Source organism: Brachyhypopomus gauderio, chromosome 4 (assembly GCF_052324685.1).
Source record: "Brachyhypopomus gauderio isolate BG-103 chromosome 4, BGAUD_0.2, whole genome shotgun sequence".
NCBI lineage: Eukaryota > Metazoa > Chordata > Actinopteri > Gymnotiformes > Hypopomidae > Brachyhypopomus > Brachyhypopomus gauderio.
The window spans coordinates 5,887,012-5,900,491 of NC_135214.1; the positions used below are offsets into that span (position 1 = coordinate 5,887,012).

General features: G+C 44.0%; 1 protein-coding gene across 1 annotated transcript; it reads right to left on the reverse strand.

Annotated features, from left to right (window-relative positions):
* Nucleotides 1-862: 862 nt before the first annotated feature.
* sec22a (SEC22 homolog A, vesicle trafficking protein) lies at nt 863-12,483 on the reverse strand. The gene is made up of 7 exons (XM_077001765.1): nt 12,319-12,483; nt 6,073-6,268; nt 4,637-4,800; nt 4,061-4,240; nt 3,504-3,622; nt 3,114-3,179; nt 863-2,461 (listed from the first exon to the last, which is right to left on the reverse strand). Exons 2-7 carry the CDS (start codon nt 6,252-6,254, stop codon nt 2,261-2,263), a joined length of 912 nt encoding a protein of 303 aa, XP_076857880.1. The 5' UTR covers nt 6,255-6,268; nt 12,319-12,483; the 3' UTR covers nt 863-2,260.
* Nucleotides 12,484-13,480: the final 997 nt, after the last annotated feature.

Consider the following 13,480-nt stretch of genomic DNA (forward strand, 5'->3'; position numbering starts at 1 on the left):
CCCCTCGAGGCCCAGTACCGTTTCTCCAAACCACATTCAGTTACGCATTGAATTAAATACAACGTCAAATATCCATGAGAGTATACCAAGTTGATTGCGCCTTAAATTGACCGCTCCGCACATTCAGGCCAGTCAGGTGTGATTGAATCACGCCATTACACGAGCCTTTGTGGCGGTATTGTTCGCTGAAGAAAAGCGCTTTGTGCCGGGTGAGAAAAAAAACAGCTCGTTGACATTAAAGGAGGCCCGGGACTATTACAGGGCAAATTAGGCCTTTGTGCCACAGCGCTTGGCTGTTACGTTGGCAAGATTTGGGTTTGTTCTAATGTTAGTTGGACAAAAACGGAGATTCAAGTCGTTGTCATTAACACACATTCATGGTCCAAAGGCTTTATGGACCTCGGACCCACACACCCACCCGAGTCCGGGAATCTCGGTGCGGGCCCGAGACCATGCCCAGGAAGATTACACCGAAGATCCTCTTCCTTTCCACGTTTTTGAGACGCCAGGCAATAAGTAAGTATTAAAGTTTGCACAATTGGGAGGGAATAACCTTGGTTAGGTAGGTGTTATCGTAATTGCGCCCATTTGCGTACAAAAAAAAAACGTTCAAATGGGCCGTGACAGTCAAGAAGCAGCAGCGCGTATTTGAGAAGAATTCCCGCCATCGCTTGTGAAGATCTACAACCGGCGCCATCTTGTCCATTACGACGACGTAATAGAGCGCGAAAAAGAGGACGTGTAAAGTCTCCCCATCTTCGAGTTTATACAGATGTGAAAAAACAACGTCTTATACATTTAATCTGGGGGGCAACTCCATTCAGGTATATCATGACCTTAAAATTAGATTCCCAGGACAAGAGGATGTAATGGTTTTTTATTCGTTTTCTACAGTAAACAAAGCAGTCAGAACATTCAGTGAACATCAGGTGGCCAAGTGCTTTTAGTTCTGGAGTCCTGCTTATGAATCTCAGAGGAACATGATTCAGACGCAAACTCTCAACTCCAAACCATAGCTATTCACTAAATAAAGCAGCAAGGTCAGGGTCACCATTTTGTAAAATACATTTACTTTTAAATGCAGAAATGTAACCCAGAATTTCACTGTACCAGGTATCGTCAGGTAAAGGACATTTCAATTGTATGTTCTGCTGTCCTTTGTTTTGAAAAAGCTCATTCATTATTCAAATACTTTTTAAAGAAGCATTTGTTCATAAATAATGAAGCATGCATAAAAATGGCACATTACATTTATAGAAAGTCAAACTTGTCTTTACTAAAGCTCCGGGCATAGATAAATAAAAAAAACACCTCCTCAATCATATATCAGTCAACTTCCAGAAGGCAATCTAGATACAAAGCCACTAGACAAACATACACAAATATGACAATTCATTCAGTTCCTGGTTAGGTTTTGTTTGTGGGCACTGGTGCACCCAGGCAATTACTGGGGAGATCCTGAGGGATAAGCAGGACTCTCCATGGGCAGGCCGGTCGTGGCAGAGCTGGAAGAGAGTGCAACGCTTCCCTCTGCTGCCAACGCATAGGCAGCACACACACTACTGAGACAGCTGCAGCAGAAGACATTGTGCTCCGCGCACACACACACGCACACACACGCACGCACGCTTGTCTGAAAGTGCTTTAAGGGTATTAATGTTTCATGAACAGCCTGGAACTGTAAGAAACCTATGATGACAAGTTGTGGGAATGTTGATGTAATATGCTAAAATAAGCTCTGCGTGACAGGAAGAGAATGATTTTGTGTGTGTGCATGTCTATTAATTATTGTATTGGTACATTTCATATTGAGAGCCAAAATTTCTCTATATTGCATATCTGGCTTTAACAATTACCAATAACAAAAAATACTGATAGTCAACAAAAATAAAAATAAATACCTACTGTTTAAATATATCTGAAAAAATCTTTGCATTTCCAAACTGTTGTGACAAAATGCTAGAAAGACAAAAACGCACATATTTTAAACAACCAGAGAAGGTAAAAGCTACTTAAATGAAACGTGAAGCCTCATAATGACTGACAGGGTCACAGGCCCTGGGCTGTCCCCATCCAGCACTAAAGTGGACCTGACGAAGACAACTCCCTTCATCCAAGATGTACAGTGGTGGTGGCACACACCACTGTCAGCGACTCAGGGGTTTGGTTCATGGTCTTCAGCTGCGCGGGAGGTGGAGGTGGTGCGGGTGAGGGCCCGCTGGAGGGCGGACCAGGTCCAAGCATAGCCAAAGCACATTTCTCAGACGTTGTAGTCGGGGGCCTTGCCCTGCGGCTGGCGTAGGCGCACCTGCAGGGTGGTGAAGGCGCCCACAGTCACGTGGAAGAGGATCTGCCACAGGTTGCGCAGCTCGTAGAGATACATGTTGCACAGACAGATCAGAGCAAAGGCCAAAAAGGACTTGATGTCCCTCCATACTGAGAAGTAGGCAAACAAGTAACACTGAAAAGAGAGAAAGGACAGTCACAGCGGTGTTACTTTACACCTAACCCCTAACCCTAACATTACACCACACCTCTAACCCTAACTTTATGCCACATGATAAAACACCAGAGGTCTCTTCCTTTGTATTCTGCACCACTGCTCAGCATAGAAAAGTGAAGGTCCGGACACTCCCGTGAACATGGTCTGTCACCATATCTTGTCAAAGCATCGGTTGTGCAACACTGCTTGCTGAGTTTGTGGCCAAACAATGCTAAGCACTGTACGACTGCTCTGTGGCAGACGAGATAAGAGGAGACCATAAAAGTGAGAAAAAAAAAAGAAGTTAAAAACAAAATCTAGCCAACTCCTCAACAGCTCATGGCCATCTGAGGCGAACACGCATGCTGGTTTATCAAACCCGGTACAGGCCCCACTTACTGTGTCCCCAACCTCCTGGGCGGCAGCGTTTTTACCGGCCACGCCCTATATATAGTGTCAATAATGTGTCAATGACTCCTACACACGTAGCACTGAAGCACTTAAGCGACCAAAGCCCTGACGTGCCAAGCCCTTTTTCCTGAGAGTAGATCCCTTTCCCTCTAGCCTGATGGAAATGGTGGCTGACAGGCGGTAAGTCATCCCGCTGCCTGATGGACGAGCTCTCGCTTACCTGATACAGACAGGCCGCCGTCCCCAGGAAAAAGGCAATTACGTAATTAAAGTCTTCGTCCTCGTTCTGTGGACGAAGCAGAAAAAAAAACCCCCAGTGGTGCCACATTAAGGAATTATGCTGCACAGACGAATTACACCAGGAAACCCCGCTCTGATCAGTTAGATGTACGAGGCTGCTGGGATCGGCTGGATGTGGAGAAGGGCTGGAGAATCAGCTGCAATGCGCAACTGTTCCACACAGCACTTCTTGTGGCCTAGATTCCTCAGCTGTAATTACACTACAGTCACACTGCTGTATGTTAGGCAACATAATAGTCTGAAGGTAAAGAGCAAGGGGGGGGATTTTCTGCACACTGGCGCCCCAGTGCCCTTGCAGAGTGGAGCTTACCTGCAGGATGCTTTCAATGGCATGGACTCCTCGCAGCAAATTGAGCGCACCGCAAAGGATACTCAGGACGCACGCCACGATGCCAGATAAGGTAACGGGTTCCAGCATCTGATTAGGAGCTGCAGGGTAGAAGCAAAGGCTCGGAATCGAAAGGAACGCCCCACAGAAGGAAAGATGACATCCTGACAGATTTCCGTTGTGTTGTTCTGCACCCGGGCTGCTATTCTGAGAGCACAATGTAGCGTGAACATAATATGTCTTGAAATCAAACCAAGCTCTTGCTTCTTGGTTATAGAGCAGATTTTAATGATGTATAAACATCTGAGGGAAAAAAAAAAAAAAAAGACGCTGAAAGCAATGGTGCGATATTAGACACCTTTAGATCATTACTGAAGCTTTCAACCGTGCTGCTAGTCAAGGAGAGGTAATCAGAAAAGAATATATTTCCTCCAAATTACCAACCAACAAACAAATAATAAAAATGGAAGCCATGTCAGCGTACTCCTAATCACTCCAGCATGTTCAGTGAGAGCGGGGCTTTGGGTGGAGTTTACTACCTATGCCTTTATATTTGGAGGAGGTGCCGTGAGAGAAGCCGTTGAGCGAGCCCAGGTCCTCGGGGGAGAGCTGGTATGGGGGGCGGAGTTTGATCTCCGTCTGCATGTCAGCCAGGTTGATCTTAGTGGAGAGAGATCGGGGGCTGTTGTAGCGCTGCTTGGTCTTCTGAATGAAGTTGTCTATTGGACACACCAGGGACACAAACATCAAAGAAATGTACACCGATTGCACAGAAACGTGACATGTGCCTTGTCACCACAGCAAACAGATTTCAGAATGACCTAAGATCTAAGTGACTGGTGACACCAGGCTATGGCCTCATGAGATATTAGGTCCTCCCTCACTTCACTGAGTCATGCTGGCCAATCGCAGGTTATGGTCAAACGCACACACGTCACCGTCCCTGAAACCCACTGCTCTATGGATTTCAGCGGCCCTTGTATGTCGTGTTTATGCACGCCTCGTTCCCTGAATCACAGCAGCCTGCCTGCCTCGCTCGAAATGACAGCGTCTTATCAAAATACTCACCTGGGCAGGTGGTCCAAGCTGCGAGAGTCACAACCAGGGGAACTCACCGAACTCGATGAAGGAGTACGGCCGGACGGCGCCGCTAATCCGCTTGGTGTCATAGGTGACGATGAACTCCTTCTGCAGCTCATCCAAGAAGCAGAACGCCAGGACGTTGGGATAGTTCTCTGTGCAGACCATCAAGTAGCCCACGCCCAGAGAACTGGTGAAACTGAAGGACAAATGAAGGACCCCCAATATCAATAAAACTGCTTCACGCTCCTGAATTTCAGTGAAGGTCCCTGCATTCAAACCCAGCCCGGGTTTTGATTTTTGGTTCATCTGATTGGTCCTGTGACCCATAAGTAAAAGCTTTTCTTTTCCTGCAGAAACTGGACCTGGAAGTATGATTATTGAGTACAAGATTGATGCTGTTTACTCCACTTGTGTTTGACATTTTCAATAATGGCTTATACAGAGCTGGCCATGTTGACAAGCACCACATATGAGAAAAAGACACCTGGCACACTGCTTTGTAATTAGACAAGGTGGGAGAAATTGAACAATGCCCCCCCCCCTCCCCCCACTTAGAAGGAGACCTTTCTATAGCAATCTCTTCATCAATTACCACTCGCAACATTTACTTTCCTTTTAAGCTCAGACAGGTTTGACATCTACAGGAAACAGGACACATCTTGTCACGGTGTCCCCACACATTAGCAGTCCCTCAGAGAGATGAAACAATTCCATGACTCAGAGCCCAAGGGATTGGGGGTGTTGCGCATTTCTCAAGTTTTGCGGTGATGGATGGTAGAAGCACGGAGTGCCAGGCTTCAGGACAGCTGTCCCTGAGGCCCGTACAGCAGCCATATATCTGTGTTAGGCCCTGCCCAGAATGAACTGTAATCTGGACTTGGATTAGCTGCTGATTTACAAGATGTGCCCACACTCCATCTTACCCCATCTCAACAAATGACGTTCATTTTTTCAGAGTGACTTTTTTTTTGCAGAGGAGATATCAGGCCTAACTTCTTATTGTTTTCCATTAAAACCAAAAACTTATAAGCTTATATTTCTTTTTATTCTGTGAGAGGCTATTAAAGAGTCAGACATCCTCTTTTCAACATAATAATGAAACAGTCTTGCAAACTGCTGAAACCAGGGTGTTAATAAAACCATATCACATAAAAGATTTGGTCACATTCCATAACACACTTGGATATTTTAGACAGCTAAAACTTGTACTCAATCATGACTTCAGGGTACTTGTTATCCACCAATTCCCACAGTGGAAATAAACATTTAAAAGACTATACACATAAACAGCAGCACTGGCTATTCCAAAGGACTTTTGTCAGTCTTTTAGAATTCTACATCAATATAATCAAAATATTACTAACAAATCTTTGCAAAGTTTCATCCATCCATCTGCTTTACCTCACAAAATGTCTAAGAGATTGTACGGGGGCGTACAGAAACCACCCATTCTATAATATCCACTTACTTAATGTTGTATTGGCCAGTCTTGAGAGAGCAGCGGTCAGGAAACTGGCTGAGTTTTTTGGACAGACTCTTCACGTGTTTCTTGGTCTCCTGCAGCCCTTTGTCCTGCTCGTAGTCAGTGGAGGCGGAGAGAGGCAGGCCGTCCCTCACCCGCACCACTGAGGCAAACAGGACCATGGACATCTTACAGCGCCACCCTGGGGGGTACGAAAGTGGACGCAAATTAGGTCAAACCTGCAGCGGCCACCTCCAGCACAGGCACAGCAATCGCCAGAGACCAGAAAATCAGCCAACGACTCTCCTCTTTCATTGACAGGCAGTAAGCACAGATAGGCAGAAGTAAACGCTCTCAGAGTATAGACATACAGCCTAGGGCTGAACGATTAATTGCATTTGCGATAATTTCGCGATTTTTAAAAACGCGATTGTCTAATCGCACAGGCTGCGATTTAAACTGGTCACGTGACTTGGGAGCGAGCCGAGCCGAGGACGAACGGAGCAAACCCGAGCAGGAGGCAGGGAGGTGGAGAAGTGAAGTTAACACAGCGCACTTAAACTTGTTGCACAATGGCTTCAGGCTCGACAGAAGCTGACACTACTGAAAGTCTAATACCAAAGAGGGGCAGCACATCAGTTGTGTGAAATTACTTTGGCTTTTAAAAGATGCTGCTCATCGTCAGGTACTGTGTAAAACGTGCCTTGCTACTGTCGCTACGACGCGAGGAAACACTACAAACCTTCTTCAGCATAAAAAAAAAACACCACAAAGCCTCATATTTGTAAGGCTAAAATGCCAACGACCAGTGCTGCATCTTCAAATACGCAAAAGTGTTTCTCTGTGCTTATACAGCTTTAGTATGCGGTAAGCAGCGAAATACCGTAAAATCACGCATATAGGCGCAATAAGATTTAAAGTGCGGATGAATCGCGAAAGCGCGGATAGCTTGACCGCGGTCCAGCAGACAGGGTTCACTGACCGAACCGTTTGAAAGTGTAACTCCTTATGGATATAATTGGAAGCGGCACGCTGAAATAACTTGGGCAGTAACGGAGTTCATAGTGAAAGACATGATGTCCTTTAATGTAGTGAACAATCCCGGCTTCATGGCTTTGTTAAACACACTGGATATGCGCTAACAAATGCCCTCATGCACATATTTTAGCCAAGTTGCTATACCTGCAGGGTTGCCAACTCTCACGCATTGTAAGTAAGTAAGTAAGTAAAATTTTATTTATATAGCACGTTTAAAACAAAGTGCTGCACAATAGAAAAAAGACATTCCCACCCCTAATCACCCACCGCAAACACAGAACAAACATTAACATTTACACAATCCTTAATCCACAGTTTGTTAGCTGCCAAATGCTAAAGAATAAAAGTGTGTTTTAAGTTTGGATTTAAAACTCGTCACAGACGGTGCATTTCTGACATCAGTTGGAAGTCCATTCCAAAGCCTTGGTGCAGCAACAGTGAAGGCACGATCCCCTTTTTGTTTAAGACGAGATCTTGGAACTGTTAGAAATGATTGGGTCGAAGACCTTAAAGCTCTTGAGGGCACATACATACAGAGCATGTCCACAATATATGCTGGTGCAAGTCCATTTAAGGCTTTAAAAACCATCAATGCTATTTTGAACTGGATTCTGTAATGCACTGGGAGCCAATGCAGGGATGCCAAAATTGGGGTGATGTGTTCTCTTTTTTTGGTACCAGTTAATAATCTGGCTGCACTATTCTGAACTAACTGTAAGCGTGACAGAGTTGCTCCATTAATACCAAAATACAGTGCATTGCAGTAATCCAATCTAGATGTAGTAAAAGCATGAATGACCTTTTCAAGATCTGAAGTACTAAGAAACGACTTTAATTTGGAGATTGTTCTTAGCTGGAAAAAGCAGCCCTTGACTATTGCATTAATTTGCTTCTCAAATTTGAATTCTGAATCAAAGATGACCCCAAGGTTTTTAACCTGAGTTTTCAGATAGGGTTTTAAAGGGCCTAGATTTTCCTTTAGATGGTTAGTTATTGAAGGAGGCCCAAACAGAATAACCTCTGTTTTACTGTCATTCAATTGAAGAAAGCTTTGAGTCATCCAGTTTTTTATGTCCATGATGCACTCATTGAGTCTATCTAGAGGGTGATGATTCCCAGGTTTCAAAGGTAAGTACAGTTGTAAATCATCCGCATAACAATGAAATGAGATTCCATGCTTACGAATTATTTGACCAAGGGGAAGCATATATAATGAAAAAAGAACAGGGCCTAAAATTGATCCTTGTGGAACCCCAAAAGTCACCATGGTAGAGGTAGAAAAGTATTTGCCAATGCTCACTGAAAAGGTCCTGTTTTTAATATAAGAGGTAAACCAACTAAGTGCCACACTCTTGATTCCAACACAGTATTCCAGGCGTTCAATGAGTAAATCATGGTTGACAGTATCAAATGCAGCGCTCAAGTCCAGCAGAACCAAGACTGAAGAACCTCCAGAATCAGCATTATATAAGAGGTCGTTGGTAACTTTTAAAAGAGCAGACTCTGTGCTGTGAAATGCCCTAAAACCTGATTGAAAAGTCTCATAAATTTTGTTGCTGTCAATGAAACAGGTTAGTTGAGTTAAGACAGCTCTTTCTAAGATCTTAGACAGAAAAGATAGCTTTGATATAGGCCGGTAGTTACTCAGATCCCCTATATCCAGATTATGCTTCTTTAAGAGAGGCTGTACAACTGCATGTTTAAAACACTCGGGAATTGTGCCAGAGGCTAAACTTGCATTTATAATTAACAAAACATCAGGGCCAATTGTGTCAAAGATTTCCTTAAAAAACCAAGATGGAAGAACATCATCAGCAGAGTTAGAACACTTCATTTGAGAAACAATGTCAGCTAACTGAGACAAGGAGATTGGGTCAAATTTCTCAAATGTTGGAATACCCAGCTTATAAACAGCAGGACTGAACACCGACGTTGATATATTAGCTCTAATATTATTAACCTTGGCCAGAAAGAAATCAAGAAAAGCCTCACAGTTTTTTGAGGATGCTTCAGGGCTAATGTGTGGAACATGGTTGAGTACTGAATTTATTGTATTAAACAGAAATTTAGGGTTATGCTGATTTTTTGAAATCATTTCTGAAAAATATTTTGCTTTAGTAGATCTCATGAGTTCTTGAAACCTGAACAAAGTTGATTTAAGAATCTCAAATGATATTTGTAATCTATCCCTCTTCCATTTGCGCTCAGCCTTCCTGCACTCTTTCCTAGCCATTCTAACAGAATCATCCACCCAAGGTCTAGATTTAAAGCTGGGGCGAGTCACTCTAAAAGGGGCAACCTGATCCAGCACTGCTGTGCAGGAAGATCGAAAAGAAGCAGTTAAATGCTCAATGTCCAACTGAGAGATAGTAGGAGAGGAATAAGTTTTATATGTAGCCGCAAACTGAGTAGCTGTAGTGGGGCCGAATTTTCTGGTGAAATGTTCTGGGGCCTTGATGATCACAGGGTGTAAAGCAAGCAGTGAGCTGAACATAACAGGAAAATGATCTGAAAATGCCATTTCTAAGGTTTTAACATTTTCTACATTAAATCCATGAGACATAACGAAATCGAGGGTATGCCCATGTTCATGAGTAGGGCCGCTTACATGTTGTATAAAATCAAAAGAGTCCAACAGATGGTTAAATTCACTGACCATGGGCTTATGAGGGCAACACACATGGATGTTAAAATCCCCTAGAATTAGAATATGGTCAGACATTACCATTACTGAGGATAAAAGGTCAGAAAAATCTCTAATAAAGTCCTTATTAAATTTAGGTGGTCTATAAATTAAAATGACAAGCAGTGAAACCGTAGATTCAACTTTAAAAGTGAGCGACTCAAAGCTGGAGTACACTTCCATAGCGAGTGCAGTACATTTAAAACCATTTCTATACACGACTGCAAGTCCTCCCCCTCGTCCAGTTCTCCGCGGAGAGTTCAGGAAGCTACAGTCTGTAGGGCATAGGTCCGAGAACAAACTCAGTTCATCAGCTCGCAGCCACGTTTCAACTAAAAATAGAAAGTCTAGGTCTTGAGACGTAAAAAAGTCATTTAAAATGAAGGACTTGTTAGAGATCGACCTTACGTTAGTCAGGGCCATTTTCACTGTTGAAGCACAATTACCGGTTGCCCAAGGTGTGTATCCAAGCGGCCGTAGGTTCTGTAGTTGGACGCCTCTTCTCCTCTGAGCAGGTATTCTCAAGTTCACAGAGTGAATGCGAGGTTCAGATGTCAGAACCGGATAAACAGGCACCAGATGAGCGTGGTTTTGAGTGCGTAGGAAACACCGCATCTTTACTCTCACACCGGCTCGTTTTCCGCGTTTTCTCTGGCGCTTCCTTCTCTGAATATTGCAGCAGGAGAGGCGGCAGATACACGGTGACATTGCCGTGGAAAACCGCGGATGAAAAAACTGGTCCCCACCAGTCTTGTGGACATATATGTCCATAGCCGATCGTATAGAAAGCAAAGTTTCACGGTCATATTGAAATTGAGTCGCCGGTACTGTAAGAAATTGGTGGAAAAGAAGGCACATAGACATACACAGAACAGGCAGCGGCAGGACAGGTAAAAACCGACGGCACGCCAACAAACATACTGGCGCCATCATGGATCATCTGACATCACCTGTGATGAGCGTTGAGCGTCTTAGACTAAAAAGTTAGTAGTTCGCTCTGGCGCCAACCACAGGCGATCGATCGATCACGATATAATAATAATTAAATTTAGTCCATTTTTTTACACACCCCCACCCCCCCCGGCAACCCTGTATCTGAGCTGTATAAAAAATGCCGAAACAGAGTTTCCTGAAGTGGAACAATGGGAAAAAAATCGCGATTTTAAATCGCAATCGCAATTTATAGATAAAAAATTGCAATTTGATTATTTTCCAAAATCGTTCAGCCCTAATACAGCCTGCTGTTTCACGTTAGCAAGCCAAAGCGCTTGCACTTCCAAAGTAGCAGTATTTCTAAAACAGAACATTGCAATCCTGCAGATTCTGGACTTGCTCTCCATCCTGCCTTCCCGTACTAAGGCCCAAGAGACCAAATGCTTGAGAGCATGTGTGTGTGAATCAACTCCCACGGATGAGAAGCAGCCAATGTTCTCTGCCGTCTCTCTGAGCTTTAGGCTCTACCTGCAGGAAAGGAAGTGATTCTTTCCCAAATGTATTTAGTGTGTACCTGAGGAAAAGCATGAGAGTGTTCTCACTGCTCACCTGCTATGCAGTTAAATGGTAAATGTTCATGGCTATGCTTAGCCTCTCGAATGTTTGAGGTATAATTCTTCTCTGAAATATTTTTTTAAGCACACATTTAGCTCTTCTTCAATGCAGCATGTTACCCAAGGATTTAATTACTAAATTAATAATATATCTGTTATCAATCAGAAAGAGGAGACAACACAATTCATAGAGACAGTCTCCAATCATCTTTAATTACCAAGTTATTGGGTCATATTAATGACTATATGTATACAACTGATATACCAGTAATGTTAAACATGTTAAATCTATCCGCAACCCGAAATCTTCTGTGTTTGAGAGGAAGGAAAACTTTCAAACTTCTGCAGCATTACAATCTTTTCTTTAATGGTGAAAATACCATTCAAATGTAAAGAGTAACCAGCGCTATATCTCGGTTTTGTCTTAAGATAGTTTAGCAACTAGCCAATTGTGGCAAGACCAATGTGGTGAAAAACAAATCAGTACCCTGGACAGCAACTTTGTGTTCTCGCGATAACTCCCCCCCCCCCATCCCAACCCTCACACCCCCGTGAGCGTATACACTGTTAACCACCTACATTATAACTAAATAATGTATTGGTAACGTTGAGCTGGCTGGCTACTAAACCTACAGGCTCGCACACTGTCATGACTATACTGCACAGAAGGGCTTTAGCTACACAGCTGGGACGGTATCACCACAACAGGCCTCGTCTGCTGGCGACTAACCGTCCCTGAACTACGCAGTTACTGCTCCAACCACGCCAGACAGCGGCCGTGCTGGTGGGCCTGCTCAATCCGCGGCACACCGTGAGCTAGCTGACCCGGCCCGCAGTGTCTCTACCCGGCCACAGCGCCGCCTGACGCGGACCCCGAGGCCCGCCTGGCTAACCTCGGCTAGCCGCTATGTCGGAGCGGAGGCCTGTAAAAACAACACAGAGACGACGGTAACGTTTCAAGAGGCGCGTCCGGCGTGAGTGTACCTCAGCGTGGCGCTCGCAAGCGTCTGCAGCCGGACATGAGCGCTTCACCTTCGGGCTTCTGGTCAAACGTCGAGCCGTGTCGTGCTAGCTGCGGAGGACTACACCATCACCATGGCAGCCGTGGAGTGCTCGCGTGGCTACGCGAGGTGTATTGTGGGTACAAGCGCAATAACACACGGACGGAGGGACAAGCGACGTGGTCCATTAGATCACTACAAGGTGAACCGTCACCGTTTATCTCATACCTCACCCGTCGTCTTTGTTTTCCACAACAAAGGGAAGAAAAATGGGCGAGGGCACACACGTGCATGAGGATATCCTAAAGTGATGGTCAAGATAGAGAGTGATGGAAATTTGACAATATTGTATATCCTAAAAATCACTCAGTGAGATTAAATAAAGTGCAACTGCATTTTCTGATCAAGTCACTGAAAAAATTAAATAAAACAAACATTCATACACATACACACACACCTATAATACATATATATACAGTTAAGGTCAAAATTATTAGCCCCCTAGGATCTTTTAACTATTCCCCTAAAATACTGGCAATTCTTTGCAATATACATAAAATTTCATATAGTAAATTATTAATCCATGATATAGGCCTATTTTGGTCCACTTTGGAATGCAAAATAAATATTAAATATTTCTTTATGAAACAAATTGGTGAAAACTGAGATGGTCAAAATTATTAGCCCCCATGTGATTTTGTGTTTTCAAAGCCAATTAACTGGGTTTCAAACCACACCTGACCAATCAATTAGGTTTGAAAACACACCTGACCAATCAGCACTGAACCTTATTTAAGTGACTCCAAGAAGCAGAGTTAGTATTACTTGACTGCTTGAATGAAAGGGATACTCTAGGGCAGGGGTCGCCAACATGGTGTCGTCCGCGGGCCTGTTTTTAAAATATCTTACTATAGTGCCACGCACACGAGCTGCATATTTTTTATTTTTTACTACTATTAGAGATTGTCGGCAGTTGCTAGCGGTCTTCCTGCTTAGCAATCAACACCCCCCCCCCCCCCCGCTCATTATCGCAAAGCACAAAGAAACAAAGTCTGTTAAAAATAAACATGGCCGTGGTCGAAAACGCAAGATTTCTAATACTTTGCAGCGAAAAATAATCAGAGATGTCAACAAGAATCCCGGGA